This window comes from Polypterus senegalus, chromosome 12 (genome assembly GCF_016835505.1).
Source record: "Polypterus senegalus isolate Bchr_013 chromosome 12, ASM1683550v1, whole genome shotgun sequence".
NCBI lineage: Eukaryota > Metazoa > Chordata > Cladistia > Polypteriformes > Polypteridae > Polypterus > Polypterus senegalus.
In genome coordinates, this window is record NC_053165.1 from 78,806,208 (window position 1) to 78,824,606 (window position 18,399).

The 18,399-nt window shown below is 49.6% G+C and overlaps 1 protein-coding gene across 5 annotated transcripts in view; it reads right to left on the reverse strand.

Annotated features, from left to right (window-relative positions):
- The window catches only part of dnm2a (dynamin 2a), a 77,168-nt gene that overhangs the window by 57,766 nt on the left and 1,003 nt on the right, over window positions 1-18,399 (reverse strand). For all 5 annotated transcript variants that reach the window (XM_039772494.1, XM_039772498.1, XM_039772496.1 and 2 more), the window contains exons 2-5: window positions 1,454-1,527; window positions 1,217-1,366; window positions 879-1,082; window positions 98-196 (exon numbers count right to left, since the gene is read on the reverse strand). In XM_039772494.1, coding sequence (XP_039628428.1) covers window positions 98-196; window positions 879-1,082; window positions 1,217-1,366; window positions 1,454-1,527 — 527 coding nt within the window. The remainder of the gene's footprint in view (window positions 1-97; window positions 197-878; window positions 1,083-1,216; window positions 1,367-1,453; window positions 1,528-18,399) is intronic.

Below are 18,399 nucleotides of genomic sequence, written 5' to 3' on the forward strand. Positions count from 1 at the left end.
AAGTATTTTTTGTTATTATAGGGCATTATATAACATCAACATCTCATCAAAACTCTCAAAATGCAAACACCCCCCCAAATCACCACCACCAGCTTACCTCTGCGGAGGGGCAGCAGCTTGTTTTCCAGAATATCACGAGCGTCTGTCCCCTCGTCCATCAGGTCCAGCTTTGTGATGACACCGATTGTCCGCATGCCTGTGAAATGGACAGAATGGAAAGAAGAAATCATCAACCACGTCCGAGTCCACTGATGGGGTCCTTCTTGAAATTCGGGGAAACACAAGTACAATTCAGGATTGGGATAAAATGCGAAACTGGCCGGCCGAGCAATGAGAAGCGTATCGGATTGAATTCCCTTTTGAAGATCTCGTCATTGATTCCTCTCATTGGTATTACTTTTCGATTCTGGACTGCACTCATTTATGAGTTACCTTTTCCAAACTCAAAGTCCATTTTCTTTCCTTTTCCAGTTTACGTTTTTTTCTTTAACAGTTCCTGTTAAATAAACTCTTTAAATTATAAACAACTGTTTGTCATTTCATGCCAGGGGTTTTTGTGGTTCCCCTGTCCCATTTTTGAGATTTAAAGGAATTGGGTACCTTTGGGTGTGCAGGCCTCAAAGCCTGCTTCTTGAGTTTTAGGGACCAGGCCTGCTTGTTATCCGGCCTGTCTGGGAGTAGAGAGGCCTTTATGCCAGGCAAATGCCACTCTGGCTAAAGCCACCGAAATCCAAAAGTGAATTAGGTTGGAATGGTAAATCTTAGAAATATTAACTTGTGCCCCTTTGTCCTTAACGCTCTGTTCGTAAGATCGACTGCAGCACACAGACCAATCGATCTGGAATGGGAGTGAGATGTTCACTGCCAGCCCACAATACCTTGTGGATCGACCTCCTTGGCGAGCTTGAGGGCATCTGAATTGGCCAGGTCACTGTTGGCAGGAGTGACGGCCAAGATGAGGCAGCTCTCCCTGCTGATGAACTGCATGATCATGTCCTTGATCTGGTACTCAATGTCCGCCGGCTGGTCTCCCACTGGCACTTTTGTGATGCCCGGCAGGTCAATCAGGGTCAAGTTTAGCACTGTGGGCAAGAGAAGCGAAAAGGAGAAGAGAGTTCAAGTGGAGGCATGAGGAGGAGAAGGCCAGGGCCATCACGGAGGTCATCAGCTCCAGCTCACGAGTCGGCCACTCACCGCCCTTCAGGGGTCCACTTACCGTGCGGAGAGTAGACACGCAGGTTGATAGGAACGGGCGAAATCCCTTTATTTGTCCCAGTGATGCGGTCCGTCTCTGCTTCGATTTCCTGCCGGACCTCATCGAAGTCCACAAACTTCTTTCCCTTGCAGTGCAGAAACTCTGCATGTTCTGTGAGGAGACAGGGAGACCACGGTCAAGCACTGGTCACTGCGGACGTCCAGCAAGCGCACAGCCCCCCCAAGCCCGGCTACCTACCTGTCTTTGCATTGATGAGCTGCAGGATGAGTGGCCGCCTTGTAACGATCCCTGATCCACGGGGAAGGAAATCCCTGGGAAGAACAGACAGACAAATGTTGGATTTTATTTAGCGAGATAAATAACATGTCAACTTCCTAACCAGCCGACAGATGGCGCTTCAGTAAGTGCTCCGAGCGCCAATTGGATGATGGCATACACACACACACACACACACAACGGCAAGACTGTTACAGTCTGCTTTATATACAAGAGTGACTGCAGACTGATGGGCAAAAATGACAGACGTATGTATCTGTTTCAAATCAAGTGAAGGGGTCTGCAGACTTTCTGAAGGCTTTGCGTGTCGATATTCATTAAAGTTAGAACTTTTCAAACACCCACAACAGAACAGGAATAGGAGAAAAACCATTTAAAACAAGGAACGTTTGTCACAGCGACACGGGAGGTGGGAACCCTGCAAGCCCCAGCGCAGATATCGGCTGTGAACAAACAGACCACCCGGAACGCATAGAAAAATCCAGGAAAAAGTTCATGACGGGTCCAAACTGACCCAAAAGACATGCCAAGGTAACCTGTACAAACTGTATGGGATGTTTGGACTGCGTTTTTGGTTCCATTATCATCTCTTTGCTGTCAAGCCAAAGTCCCAACTGGAGTTTCAGGGCTCAGGCTGCCTGGGGTGAGGACTTTTTTTTTTTGACGTCTGCTCCCTTCTTTTGTGCCTCATTGTGGCAGGAATCCCTCAAGGGCCGTGACCCGACGACAGCTCTCATGTGCCCACTTGTGTGTATCGACAATCAACTTTCGCAACGAAAGAAGAAGCACACGCCGGGGTGGGACAAATCGACTTCCTCGTTGGGTTTGTCCGTCAATGACAAATGTGTTGGGATATCAAGGAGACACAACTTTCAAGGTCGGACAGTTTGTGGCGATGTGCTCCATGCCGACTGGCATGTGCGGGTACAAAGTTCACCTGACAGTATGAACCTAATGGGGGGCCGCCAGGTTGAGTGTATTGACAGGCAAACAGGGGTTACGGGAGAAGTGCTGGCCCAATACCCTCAATTGTACTGGGTGAGCCAAAATCAAGTACCCCATTTCTCAATGTCAGTGCGTGAGGTGGGTGGGATTCTTTTGATAGGCAGTCACTTGTAGTTTTTCAGTCGGCCACACGCCTCGGTAAGGTGCGCACCGTGCTTACACTGTCGAAACGTTCTTCAAAAACCAACTAACCATCATCACTACACAACGCGCCATCAACATTCCACCTCACGGTGACGTCCCAAATCGGAAAACAATTCTAAATGTAGACAGACGGGTACAACACTGAACAGAAATTCTCCAGGCCGTCCTCGGACTGCACGAACGAACGCCTGAAAACATCCAAGCTGTAAGGACGTCCATTTCGCAGTCTGCTAGACGTGCAGCACGTGTCTGCCTTTGGCATTTCCAATACGTCTTTGATTTTGCATAAGGACCTGCATTTCCATCCGTACACAATGACAGGAGTGCAGGAACTCGCCGAGTGAGACCGGGAGAACCGTAGAGAGTTGTGCGCTGACATTCTGCAAACCGTTCATCGAGATGCCATCGTCATGTGACGTCAGCCACGAGGCACATTTCCATTTGAATAGTTGCGTAAAGAAGCCAAACTTCTGCAAGTGGGCTCAAACCGGCCCTCGTGAACTTCATCAGAGACCCCCCTGCATGATGAGCACACGTGGTACAGTTTGGCATTGTAGGCCCTTACTTTTTTGAGGAGGGGGAGGACAGCAACGGTCACCGTCACTTCAGAACGTCACATTGAAATGTTAGAGAACTGGAGGAACTGGATGTGGTGGGCGCTTGGAGTTGCGGCTCATATGACCTGCGCGGAGATCCATGCAAGTTTTGCAGGGAAGCTGATCTCCCCGAGCGGCGATGTCGGGTTGCCTTCACGTTCACCTGATCTCGCTCCGTGCGATTTCTTCTCAAGTCGAAGGTCTACACACACCAATCTCCAAACCTTGAAGCCCCTCAATGACGCTACTCGCCATGAAATGGCCGAAACAAGTCGTGCAAGCGCTCAGAAATCGTCTCATGGAGTGTATCGCTAATGAAGGCCACCACAGTGAAGACGCCATTTTTCAAACACAGGGTCAAAACATCTCTTTGGTATCCCCGTTCTTGTGTCGTAATGGCGTTGACTTTATCTCGTAGCATTTTTGTAGAATAAACGTTTGAAATGTGGTGGGACTTGTTTTTGGCTCCCCCAGTTGGGTGATGGCATTGGCGAGTGCAGAAGAGCCGCGTTTTGGATCACGCGGTGATGTCGTGTGTGTGCTTCTCAGTCCTCTCCTCTGCCCACAAGCCCACCATCAGACTGACGGCTGGCAGCAGGGTGCCGATAAGGAAGTTGGGCGGCGAAGTCACCCAGCACTCCTGCAGATGCCAGTGATATGGACGGGGACCTGGCACTGCTGGCCAGGGGTGGGGGTCTCACCATCCCATGTCAAGTCACAGCTGAGCAGCTCCTTGGTGTGTCCGGGTCACTCGCCGAGGTTTTTCACATTACTTGAAAGTTTTAACGACAGGCGAGCCGACGCATGGTCACCGTGGAGACGTCACTTCAGTTTTTACTCATGTGGTTTTCTTCTACAAGATAAAATTGATAAGCGCAGGAAACGCACAGGAAGCAGACAGCAAAGCTCGCCTTTTAACACATCTGATAGGAGGGGCTCGACGGGCCGTGAGGGGGCTAAAAGGGAAATGGGGAGGCATGATGGCCTCCCACCCGAACCAGAAAACCAGAAATGGGCCTGCAAGGGTCAACGCTGTGTCAGATTTAGAGAGCGATGCTTGCCCGGGCATTTTAGGAGGACCAGCCTGAGCGAGTGTCCCCTCTCAAACATCACTTCTGGGGACATTCACCTTTAGATCTGCTCTGGAGTTCTTCACTGTTACCTCATCGGTCTATTTAAGGCCATTTCAATATATCAGTACTTAAGGATACAAACCCACCCTACGCTGCAAAAACAAAACAACCCACAATCTCAAAAATGCTTTGAAGGATTAAACTGAAATTTGGTGAAGTTATAAAAAAAAAAAAAGAGAGGCAGACGTGTTCATTTTAATTTATTTTTTATTTGTCGATAATAATAATCCTGTAGCAAGTAGGCTGTGGGAAGGCACCACCACCTTTAATCCCACAGTCATGCACAGAACAACAAGACCACCACCAACAAATGGAACTGCCATCTATAGGAGGGTCACCAGGAAGAAGCCCCTTCTGTCAGAAAAAAACCTTGAAGGTAAGCAGAGACCACCTGGACAAGAGTTCTGCCCCGTGGACAGGTTGGTGCAAAACTGAATTACTGGCGCACACCTAAAGGGCAGATCAAGCATGGTGGGTGGGTGGGGGTCCTTGTATGGGGCTGCATTCCTTCCTCCAGGCATCATCGAGCGGAAATCACCAATTCTGAGAAATAAAGGAATTCTGGACAAGCACGTCACGTCACGTCATTTGAGGTGGGCACAAAGCAGACCCTTCAACAACACGATGACCACAAACACTGAAGAACGGCTTAGCAAGAGGAGGCTGCGAGTCCCAGAATGGCCAAGCCATAGTTGTGACCAGAATCCTTTAGAAATGCTGAGGCAGAACCTGCAGAGGGCGCCATTCACATGCAACGCCACATTATAAAGACGGGTGGGGGAATCAACTGTGACAGAAGGCGATGGGACATAGACCGAGAGGGGTCATTTACTTTTGCACACCACTGTCTAAAACTCTGTGAGCTCCGTGTGTGACACGTCTTTATTTTAGGACGTTCATGCTACCCACTCAGCAGCCACTTTATTAGGTACATCTGTTCAACGGCTCAGTAACACAAAGATCCAATCAGCCAATCATATGGCAGCAACGCCACACATTCCGGCCTGCAGACATTGTCAGGACCACCTGCTGAAGTTCACAACAAGAATGAGGGAGACAAAAGGGGATTGAAGTGACTGTCCACGTGGTGAGGTTGTTGGGGTCTGAGGATTTCACAAACTGCTGGGATTTTCACCCCCCAACCATCTCCAGGGTTTACAGAGAAGGGTCCAAAAAATGAAAACTAAAAATCATCCAGTGGGTGAAAATGCCTTGTTGATGCCAGCGGTCAGAGGAGATGGCCAGACTGGTCTGAGCTGACAGAAAGGCAACAGCAACTCAAATAAGCACTCGGTATACAGAAGAGCAGCACCACCTTGAAGAAGGGGGGCTACAGCAGCAGGAGACCACCCCGGGTGACACTCCTGTCAGCTAAGAAAAGGCAAGTTGGACCACACGTCACACATGGGGCTCACCAAAACTGGACAACTGGAGAGTGGAGAAACGCCACCTGGTCTGCGGAGTCATTCTGGTGGTCGGGCCAACACCATGAAAGCAGAGAGCCATCCTGCCTGCATGCTTGGCATGCTTTGGACCCCTTTGTGCCAATTGGGCATCATTTAAATGCCAAAGCCTATCTGAGTATTGTTGCTGACCGTGTCCATCTCTTTATGACCGCCATCTTCTGATGGATCCTTCCAGCAGGATGACCCGCCATGTCACAAAGCTCAGATCACCTCAGACATGACAAGGCGTTCTTTGGACACCAATGGCCTCCACAGTCAGCGGGTCTCAGTCCAGCACAGCACCTCTGGGTTGGGATGGAACGGCAGATTGGCATCCTGGATGTGCAGACCGCAAATCTGAAGCAACTGCGTGATGGCATCATGTCACCGTGGACCACAATTCCTGAGAATGTCTCCAGCACCTCGCTGAATCAATGCCATGCAGAATTACAGCAGTTCTGAAGGCAAAGGGAGGGTCCAACCGGGCACTTGCTGGGTGTACCTAATAAAGTGGCCGGTGGGTGGACGTTCTTAAAAGTGTTCAAGCTCTACAACATTTAAAATTACGACCACCCTGAGGGGTCCACAAACCCGAATTGTGGCCTGGCCACTACACAAAAAAGGTCTTGAGGTCAAGGGGTCTCTTCTGATCCCACTGGACGCTTACAGAGGGGTCTCTCTGCTTCACTCCCCCCACACCTCGGCTGTTCCTGCGCCCTCTGCTGTGAAAGGCACTCATATATTTTATACATACGTATATATATACACATACATATATACACACATATATATATATATATATATATACATATACATATATATTTATATATACATATACATATACACACATATATACACACACACACACACATATATATATATATCTATATCTATATACACTCACCTAAAGGATTATTAGGACCACCATACTAATATGGTGTTTGACCCCCTTTCGCCTTCAGAACTGCTTTAATTCTACGTGGCATTGATTCAACAAGGAGCTGAAAGCATTCTTTACAAATGTTGGCCCATATTGATAGGATAGCATCTTGCTGTTGATGGAGATTTGTGGGATGCACATCCAGGGCACGAAGCTCCCATTCCACCACATCCCAAAGATGCTCTATTGGGTTGAGATCTGGTGACTGTGGGGGCCATTTTACTACAGTGAACTCATTGTCATGTTCAAGAAACCAATTTGAAATGATTCGAGCTTTGTGACATGGTGCATTATCCTGCTGGAAGTAGCCATCAGAGGATGGGTACATGGTGGTCATGAAGGGATGGACATGGTCAGAAACAATGCTCAGGTAGCCGATGCCCAATTGGCACTAAGGGGCCTAAAGTGTGCCAAGAAAACATCCCCCACACCATTACACCACCACCACCAGCAGCCTGCACAGTGGTAACAAGGCATGATGGATCCATGTTCTCATTCTGTTTACTCTACCATTTGAATGTCTCAACAGAAATCGAGACTCATCAGACCAGGCGACATTTTTCCAGTCTTCAACTGTCCAATTTTGGTGAGCTCGTGCAAATTGTAGCCTCTTTTTCCTATTTGTAGTGGAGATGAGTGGTACCCGGTGGGGTCTTCTGCTGTTGTAGCCCATCCGCCTCAAGGTTGTGCATGTTGTGGCTTCACAAATGCTTTGCTGCACACCTCGGTTGTAACGAGTGGTTATTTCAGTCAAAGTTGCTCTTCTATCAGCTTGAATCAGTCGGCCCATTCATTCTCCTCTGACCTCTAGCATCAACAAGGCATTTTCACCCACAGGACTGCCGCATACTGGATGTTTTTCCCTTTTCACACCATTCTTTGTAAACCCTAGAAATGGTTGTGCGTGAAAATCCCAGTAACTGAGCAGATTGTGAAATACTCAGACTGGCCCGTCTGGCACCAACAACCATGCCACGCTCCAAATTGCTTCAATCCCCTTTCTTTGCCATTCTGACATTCAGTTTGGAGATCAGGAGATTGTCTTGACCAGGACCACACCCCTAAATGCATTGAAGCAACTGCCATGTGATTGGTTGATTAGATAATTGCATTCATGAGGTATTTGAACAGGTCTTCCTAATAATATTTGAGGCGAGTGTATATACATACACACACACACGACAGCCGCTTGGCCGAGGCCTTCCTGGACGTACTGTTCACTGGGTGTGGCAGTGTGTGTGTGTCACCGAGATTAGACAACGTCCCCCTGACTGAATGGTGGGCCGGACTTTTTCCTTTTGTGTTAATCATCCGACCCCCACAATTCCAACCTGTAAGGGGGTCAAGATAAGCAGGTGGAGGAGACCCGTTGGGATATCAGCACGTGTGCCACCAATGACACCAGAGTCTGACCAAGGACTAGTCGTCCCCTCCTTCCTTGTCATGTCAATTTGCTATCCAAATTCGGATAACCTTTGGATTAGCTGGCTGGCAGCCCCTGCCGCCCCGCCCCGAGGGGCTCTGTCATGGTTCTTGATAAACACTAACATTGTCGCCGCCACAAGCAGACACGGATTTTGGAGGACTGGCTGTGTGCAGAGAGCTGGGCACTAAACGCAACGGGCAGACATCCAGACATGGGACACGTCGAGCACATTTCGGCTGTCCACTAGGAGGCACTGGAGAGCACAGCACATTCAAACTGATTAACTCTGAAAGGCGCTATAAATAATCAGAGCACTCAATGGAGAGGCCAGCAGTCAGCTCAGCAGGGGTGACAAATGACCCAAACCCCCCCCAGCTGAGGACTCATGACTCAGGTGTCCCGAGGAAGTCAAAACTCAACCACGTGCCAGCCTATCCTGCACAGCCCCCTAAACATCCCAGTCATCGCATTCCATTCCAAGGATCACGTTTCAGCTTTCACTTTCGGTATTTCCTCTACAGACGGGCCCTGGAGTGTCAGTCAAAGGGGACTGGACTGTGAGTTGGCACCAAAAGTGTTGTGATGTGTTTATGCCACCGACGCCACGTGGACATGGAGATGTAAAGTTTAGAGGTCAGAAGAATCAAACTATAAAAGAGCACGAGTCGAAAGAGAGGCTGGTGACATCCACGATATTCAGGGAATGAGCAGCCCGGCCCACCACACGGAGATGCCAGGCAGCGGCTGAGCCCGTGACACTCCCGACTTCAAGTGAACCCCGTACAGGTCACCTACTCAATCTAACAAGATAGGCGCTGCCAACTCACAGCACCCCGAATGTCACGTCACCCACTCGATCAAACAAGACAGACTGGCTTTGGGGTTGGGGGTCTTTAAGACCTAGCGGTGTCTGCACTGCCCATCTTGGCTTTGGAAAGCACTTAGCATTTATGCAAATTTGGATGGTTAGCTCCCAAGGGGGCGGGGCGATATGCAAATAGAAGACAGAAACTGCAAAATCAAACTAAAGAGAGCTGGCAGCATCAGTGGTGGCCCGACTGGCACATGTTAACACACACAGACACACACACACTCGTGTCACTACACTTGTGCTTTCTGACGCACACTCGCCACACACAAGCAACTTTGTAATCATACACGAGAGAAGGAAAGCCTCAGGACCCCAAATCCCAGACCCAAAAAGGCGAAATACTAAAGTCCCGGGTTCAAATAAACTATTTCAAATAAGCCAAATGCCTCCTGACAGGTTTCTTCTTCAGTTTCCCATAAAGACACAATTCCTTTCCTTCTTTGTTCCTTCACCCCTAGCACTGCTGAGCAGCTTCCTTTATGGTGAACTGACAAGTTTTCCTGGGTGACACGTCTGGAACCTCCTTAAAAGGAGGAATTTTCCTCCCTGTAGCTCCTGTTGGTGGCTCTCCATTGGAAACTACAACTCCCATGCAGTCCTGCGGGTGTGCATGTGGAAGATCCACCAGGGTGATGCTGCCACCTAAACTATTGGGGGAGCACATGGCCTTGGATAGCTGCTGTTCTCCATCGGTCCACCTTAATAAACAGATAAGTGTCCGTCCGTGTGTCCTTCTGGTTACTATGTCTCAGTCATTCCAAAAGATGGAGCATCACTAACATTTTTAGTCATAAAATGCATTGCATTTGTAATTCCAACAGGTGCTGCGTCACAGACATTAACACTGCTGATATGAATCCCATACCAAATGGCATATAACACAGACATATGCATTGCACTTCTCCTTCCAACAGATGGCGCATCAGAAACATTTATAGTCATAAAATGCATAGCATTTAAAATTCCAACAGATGACACATCACAAGCATTAACACTGCTTTATGAATCCCATACCAAACAGCATATAACAGAGACATATGCATTTCTCATTCTAACCGATGGCAACTTACAAAAATTTGTAGTAATAAAATGCATTGAATTTATCATTCCAACAGATGGTGCATCACAAACATTTTTAGTAATTAAATCCATTGAATTTGTCATTCAAACAGAAAGCTCGTCACAAACATTAACACTGCTTTACGAATCCCATACCAAATGGCATATAACAGAGACATACACATTTCTCATTTCAACCGATGGCGCCTCCTAAACATTTGTAATAATAAAATGCATTGCATTTGTCATTCCAACAGATGGAGCATCACAAATATTGACACTGCTTTTATGAATCCCATACCAAATGGCATATAACACAGACATATGCACTGCATGGCATGCTGCACACATTAACACCAAATTCTTCATTAGGTAGCACAGTGAGTTCATTAATAATGGCTTCCCGGCCAAGTAAGGATTCATTCATCCAAGTCAGAATGCGATCCAATCTGTGTCCTCTATGACACTATATACTCACACACACACTCACACACACACACACACACACACACACACACACACACATCCTACTTGACTGGAGTGCTTTCTCTCTCACTCACACTCACACAGACACTTGTGCAAGTTGTCACCAACCTCACAGATGCGTTAGAGTGGCACACCCGCCGCCTCCACGCCAGCACGCACTTCTTTCCATTATTAATTAACCTTCAATAATTAAAAAGGAGAAAAAAAGGGCCACTCCAGGCAGCAGGCCAAGTTCCATGATGAATTATAAATGTCCTCCTGAAGACGCCACCCGTAAGCAATGCAAATATGAAGAGGCACCCGCCTGGTGGGCACAATGATTAAAAACTGGCCTGGACAATGACACACTCACAATAATAGCGTCTTCCCACTCAGATCTGCACGTCACACATGCCCTTTGACCCCGGGGTGTAGACGACGAAGAAGATGCCAATGAAAACATGAAATTCTCAAACAGGCAGCTTCAGGTTGGGGGCAGAGCCTATCCTGGCAGCATTAAAAACAAGGCAGGAGCCAGCCCAGGGGTGGAGCCTATAGAGGTAGCACAAGGAACTGGGCACAGTGCCCACTGACACTCACTATCTTCAGCCGACCTAAAACACCAGCCTTTGGGAATTGGGAGGAAAACTAAAGCACCCAGAAGACAAGCCAAGTGGGCACAGAGACCACATGCGAGTGCCACACAGACAACACAATGCCAGCACCATCATGCCACAGGGTGTATGCCCAAGGGCTCAAACTAATTGCCACTTTGGTGGCTGTCCTTTTAATTTTAATCTTGCCTAAGCTCATCAACCAAACACAGGATGCTGAATCTGCCAGGCAGCAGGGCTAAGCACTATGCCATCATGCCACCTCCCTAATGACAAAGATAATCTAAAAATTATAACAAAGAAAAAATAAACATATAAACTAAGCAAGCCTGTGAAAACTGGAGGATGCAGCACTGGGCAGCTTCTGCCACCTTCCTCTTCTATATGTTGAGTTTCCAGTGCCAAGTGCCCATCGCCATGTGCTGAGTCAGCAGGACCCTGGGAACGCCTGGCCGTCTAGACTAATCTCCGAAGGGCAGGCCATGCCACCCCCTCCCCCCACTCGCCTGTCTCTGTGCTCACTAATCTTGCCAGCAGCACATCATGGCACCCTCAGCTTGTACCCACAGGATACACTACATGAGTTCAAGCTGCACAAGTCACAGCCATAATGTGTGGGGCAAAGCGATGGCAGCTCTGTTAAAGCCATTGTCACATCAAGGACTGTCACGTGTCCCTCGCATGCCATGACTGAAACTCACAGACATCCCCAGGGGCTGAGGGTCTTTTCTGGTGATGTTCCGCCATCTTCAGCTCCTGCTGGTTTCGGGGGGCTTGTCCCCTGTCCCACCCTTAGTGCTCACTTTGGTATAGGAAGGCCTGCTCAGTTGGACTGAAGTCAGGTGACTGGCTTTTGCCAGTCCAGAATTTTCCATTTTTTTAGCTTTGATTAACTCCTGTGTTTGGGGGTCTTATCTCGTTGAGTTTGAGGGCATCAACTGGAAGATCAGCCGTTTCTACATGCCTCACAATTCATCGTTAGATCAAGTGTGGCAGCCATCACACCCCCATGTTTAACCGACGAGGTGGTCTTCTTTGGACCCCAGACCCCCTCACTCTGACGCACCAGGGTCACCTTTGTCTTGTCTGCCCACATCTTCTTCCCAGAAATCTGTAGGCTCCCTGTAGTCCCTTTCCCTAAACTGTACTCTGGCGGTCCTGCTTTTGGGGTCTCCATCTCACAGTGTGACATCCTCCGTGTCTCCGCCGGTCGTCGTCTCCGAGAAGTCCACACCGGCCCCCTGAAGATGGTCAAGGGTCTGTCACACAGGCGTTTGGGGGCTTTTTCTTGAACTAGAGCGAGGGTTCTTCTGTCATTGGCAGTGGAGGTCTTCCGTGGCCCACCAGTCCCTTTGCGATTACTGAGCCCACCCGGTGCCACCGCCTTCTTCATGACCTTCTGGAGAGTTGGCTTCAGTCCCACTCGACGTCTCCAATAGTTGTGCCCTCTTCATGGACTTCCACTGGCACAGCTCTGGTTATCAAAGGGTAGAAGCAAACTGAGGGGTCTAATGAAGACCCTGGTGATGCCTACTGTCCCAAACATTATGGGGCCCTGAAATGGGGGTGGGGCAATGAAGACAAAAGGGTCATGTGACCAAAATGTCTGCAATGTGCACTTGGGTCACAGTGTCGGAATTTGAAACTGTGGAGCAGCGGGGGGGGCAGCCAAGGACAAATGTGTCTTTGTCCCCAACGTCATGAGAGGGTCCCGTGTGTTCACCCAGTTTCATGTATGTGTGTGAAGACCTTCACCCGACGTGTTCAGGGGGCACACTGCACTAGGGTGACATGCCCAAGTCTGCACAGACAGGCGGCCAACACGAGCGCCACACACGACACCCTGCCTGGCTTCACTGCATTGGCATCCTGCCCACTTTTGGCCAACCTTCCCAAACACCCACTAGGTGGGCCGCCCTAAGCCTCCCCAAGCGTCAGGCTCACTTGAGCAGAGCAGGAACACAATGGCCGCTGAAGCCCGTCTGTTTGGTCATTCACCCGCCGCTGCCACCACACCCACTCACATCACATGACCACCTCTCTTTATCTTCAACATTCCTGAACAACAGCAAACCTTAACTGCATTGTTACCTGGCAGCAGCGGGATGGGCGCGGGAGAACGTGATCTGTGAAGTGGGGCGGGCGCAATCTGAAACTGAAAGGAAAGTCTCAAAAAAACAAAAACACGACAAGCAGCCAAGGTGACTGGCGGCCCACCAGTCCGGACACGTAAAACATGTGCAGGCGGAGCGGGGGCGACAGCACAGCTCCTGTAGGGCAGACCCCACCCGGCTCACAAGACTCCCCCTACGTGGGGGATTGGCGGAGTACTCCTTGCACAATGCAGGTAGCATGACATGTGGTGACAGCAGACGACGCGTCCTTTCAGGGGTCTCCTCCATTTTCTGTGCTGTAGACCCTTAAAGCCGGGACCCTCCAAGCAACAACATGACTTTTCAGGGGGTGGGCTCAGACATCACAACCTGAAACAACCAGCGTGATTGGGGTGTTAGGGGAGGATTCACAGTGCTGAACTGTGCCTACCGAGGGAGGAGGAGGAAGATGAAGAAGAGGGGCATTTCAGAGTGTCACCAAACAAGAAGACAATACCAAGTGTAAAAATGAAAACTGGACGGGCCCACCCAGTCATGAAAACCCACCCAGCCTTGGCACTTGGGCACAATCTTGACAAATAAAAAAAAAAAAAAACCCACCGCCTTTTATAAAACAACCGTCGCCCCCACACTCTTGAGACCTCTTCCTCTCCACTGACATCAAGCCATTGCCATGTATGTGTGTGTGTGTGCCAGGGTGAGGGTGACCTGCTCAGCACTGGTGCCTCACGGATCCCCACCTCTGGGGTTCCTGTATGGAGGTCTGCAAGTCCTCCCCCTGTTTGTGAGGGTCACTTAGGAGAATGCAGGTGTGTGTGTGTGTGTGAGTGGTGTTGTGTCTCACAGGTGGTCCGTCCAGGGTTGAGGCCAAAGCAGAACTGGCTTTAGACCCTCTGTCTGAACTGAAGAGGGGGTAAGCGGGGTCTAAAACAGAAAGGCAGGGTCCTGCTTTGCTCCATCCTGATGCTGCCCCTCCAGCTGTCCCCCTAATTTGGACCACCAGTGTGCGTTGCTCTTTTCTCCCTCGTGACGTTTCAAGTTATAATTAATTAAAAGCTAATACAACTCCTGCAAAGACACGCCAGTGTGGACAGGCTAATGGAAGGCCAGTGCCAGGGGCAACTAGTGTGCCACACTATGCCACAGATGAGAAAGAACAGAAGAGCCTCAAATTCAAACACCCTTATTTTCTAAATGACACATCAGCACAGTAACCACAAGTTGGCACCACCTCATCTGCCACTCACTGAGGTCCATGTTGAAATACACCCCAAGCACCCCGAGGGGCTTTGCAAATTAGAACACCAGCGCGGATGAATGGGAAGACGTTTGCATAACAAACCGCACGGCAGGCCGATGGCACCTGGAGGCAGGAAAAAAAAAAAAAGCTGGGGGCATCCCGAGGGCCAATAGCTGTGCCACCAACTACATATGGAAAGGAATTAAAAAGCAGGGCGAGGTGCCCATTTCATCTCTATGACGGGCTTTCCTTGACTACCATGCCAATCCAGCAGATGCCCGCTGCACTTGCTCTTCTTTACTTCTGTGTCATCGGCATTATGTGGGGTGGTGGGCAGCCTTATCACTCTGTGCGTGGCCCTGCTGCAGCCGTCACCCCTTCACGTGTTCAAAGGCCTCACGATGAAGTAAGTCAGCACTCAGCTGTGTCTGTGTGTGAGGGGCTCACGGGGGTCTCCACTTTACTGGGCATCGTAGCCAATGACAGTGTGCCCAGTGTGAGAAGAGCAACTCAAAGGGGGCCGACTACTGGACTAAGAGTGGCAAAACCTCTCATCAGCCGAGTACTACGAGTGACATGAGTCACAGTGAAAGGCGCCATATAAAGATGCTTGTCATTGTGAGAGGCGCTATATGAACAGCTGGATGTGTTATCTCATAAGCTGAGGTACGGAGACAGGAGTCACGGTGAAAGGCGCTATATAAAGCTTCATCATTTACACGTTCTTGTAAACTGACAAGTCCAGTTCTTTGTTCTTCAGATCGCAGCTCAGCCAATCCAAGTCCATTTTTGTGACGTCCTTCACCGCGGGGAGCGGCGCGCCAACTGACCACACAATGCAGCCTTGGAACGGGCGCGACTTCAATAATCAAGTGTTTGGGAACAAAGTGCTTCCTGGTTTTTAAAAAGAACAAAAAATAAAAACAAAAGAGGAACAGGACAATGGCATCGTCACATGACCTGAAACTGGACGGCCGACACATGAAAGGTCAGGGAGGAGCTTCTGGTTAAACCGGATTGTGAATCAGCAGAGTGGCCGGCCAGGAGGAGAGCGAGCGCGCGCGCACACACACACACACACGCGCGCACACACACACACACACACACACACGCGCGCACATGCACACACACACACACACACGCGCGCACACACACACACACACGCACACAGCACACACACACGCACGCGCACACACACACACACACACACACGCGCGCAAACACACGCGCGCAAACACACACGCGCAAACACACACGCGCACACACACTCACACGCACGCACACACACACGCACGCACGCACGTCACCTCTAGGGAGACAAGTGACCAAGGACAACATTGAGGGGGGGTCTCACTAACCACACCCGGTCACTGGGGACACGAGCTGGCACTGCTGACCCGTCCAGACACAAAGGTTCAAGGCCTACATGGGGTCATTTAACTGAACTAAAACTCAACTGGCACCAGGAAAAATGGGGGATTGGCACACACTTCAGGGTGGGTATCTATCTGCTCTAACAACTGGCCCAGTAAAAGTGGACTGGTGCCCCCTCCAGGGTGGGTATCTACCTTGCACCCACTCTCAATGCCCACACTGGTCCCTCACAAGTCTAACCAGGTGGATGGAGACTATGGCAGGGGACTTTCCCAGTTGGCCCAGTTGTCGGTGCTTCTGCCTCACAGGCCCACCTCCCTGACCAATCTCACCTTCTGCGCAGACCCCGAATGTCCTCCTCGTGCCAATGTGGGGGCTTCCCTTGATTATATTTTTTAAGTTTTCCTCCGCCATCCAAAATTGAAGTAGGGGACTTTAAATTGGGCATCTGGTGTCCCGGCCTGTCCAGGCTTTGTTTCTGCCTTTTGCCCGGTGCTGCCAGGTTGGGCAAAGAGTTTCCTACAGCCCTAATAATGAAACAGCGGATGTGTTTGTTTCTTTGTTTATTTCTTTTTTACCCGTTTGGTTCTGTTCTGTTCTGTTCCAACAGATGGGCAGCCACCAATCTTATCAAACAAACCCGGGTCACCCTGCTGCCCTCCAGGGGTATCAACTGCCTCACTTGGCATACATTACCGATATTTGAGCACTTTCTGACACTTTAATTATATGGTGCCAACCAAGCCCTTTAGAAAGAAGGAAAGCACACAAACCTGAAGCAAATGCCCCATCTCTACCCATATACTATCCAATTTCTTTTGCCTGGCGCCCTTCCTGTAAACTGTTTTGTGAAAGGCACTATATAAAAACATGGCTGAAAGTGCCAGCATTTAAGCAGACTGTGCTTTATGGAAAAACTAATGTGAGGAAGAGACGCAAACTGCGGCCACACGGCTCCAGAGTCCCGGGTACAAATGCCAGCCAGGGCACTGTCTGTGTAGAAGCCACTTGTTCTCCCTGTGTGTGCCACTTTGTCCCTGCTACTCCAGCTCTCCTCCCGAAACACATGGCTGGCACTGGGCATGCATGTGTGTGCCCTGTGATTAACGGGCTCCTACTCCAGGGCCAGCGCCTGGCACCAGCTCTTTACAACCCTTAAGTGAAGAAGCGACTGGATGGATTCATAATTAAAAAGGTAATGAGGATGACGAGGCTGTGGCGATGAAGAATTGTGCCACACCCCAAAGGACACCCCACCTATGAAGCAGAAGATGACAATTCAAAGGGTCATCAGGGCAGGCCAGGTGACAACTGGCGCCCCCCACTTGTATTTTCTAGAAGTGCTCCTGCTGTTATATTCCTGCTTTTTCGCGCCAATCGCTGGCTGATGATGGCATCATGCCCACCATCTGCTACTGCCCCGTCCACACTGCTTTCTATTTTGCTGCTTGGAGTGCAGGATTCACCTCCTTCAACACAAGTGCTTTCAGTCAGTCTGACACTTGTGAGCGAGTGCGCTGTGAAAGGCGCTATAAAAAGACACACACTGCAGATGTTACGGGCATCTGGACAGATTTCTGCACCTTTAGTAACTGTGCCAACTGAGCCCCACTATAAGAAAATTAAAAGGCCCCTTTTGAAATAAGAACTGGCAACCCCAAGGCATATGCCCCATCTCTACCCATGTGCCATCCAAGTCTTTTATTGGCACCCTTTGTGTAAAATGTTCCTGTGCCAGCTTGTTCGCATCTGCTTTCAATCTGACACTTTGTAGAGCACTTCATAAGGAAGTGTGCTTTAAAAGACGCTATAAAAATGACCAAATGGCACCTGCTAGACGACACGGCACATGCCCAACGTCTTATGGGAAATGGAGCGGGACAGGCCAGTCCCTGAAAATGTGTCACCTCTCGGATGGTGGCCTACATCTGATGGCACCTCAAATGAAAACTGTAATCGGTCCAACCTGCAGTGCCAGCGTGGGCACAGCGTGGGCACAGCCTGGGTACCTGGCAACCCGCTAGAAAATTCTGAGCCCCCTAAGCACTCATCCCACTGCCATCAATGCCAGCTTGTAAAGCAATATAGCGCCTTTCATATCTAGACTTTGTATTACACCTTTGGTATCGGTGATGCAGATTCCCCCTCTGTCAAATCTCTGGTGGTGGCCAGCAATTAACGGCACTTCAGATGACAAGTGCAACCTGTGCTGCCAGTGTGGGCACAGGCTGGGCACCCAATGACTGGGAGGACAACTCGGAGCCGTAAGCGCTCATCCTGCAGCCATCGAAGACAATGGAGTGACATCTCAAGTGTTCTACTTATAATTTCATATAGTGCCTTTCACGCCTCTTGTATCTGTGACGTCAACTCCCTCCGTGGCCAGTTTTCAATGGCATCTCAAATGACGAGAGCTACCAAGCCGACCAGCAGTGCCAACCTGGGCACCCGGCACAAAGTCTTGAATGTCAATGGAGTTTA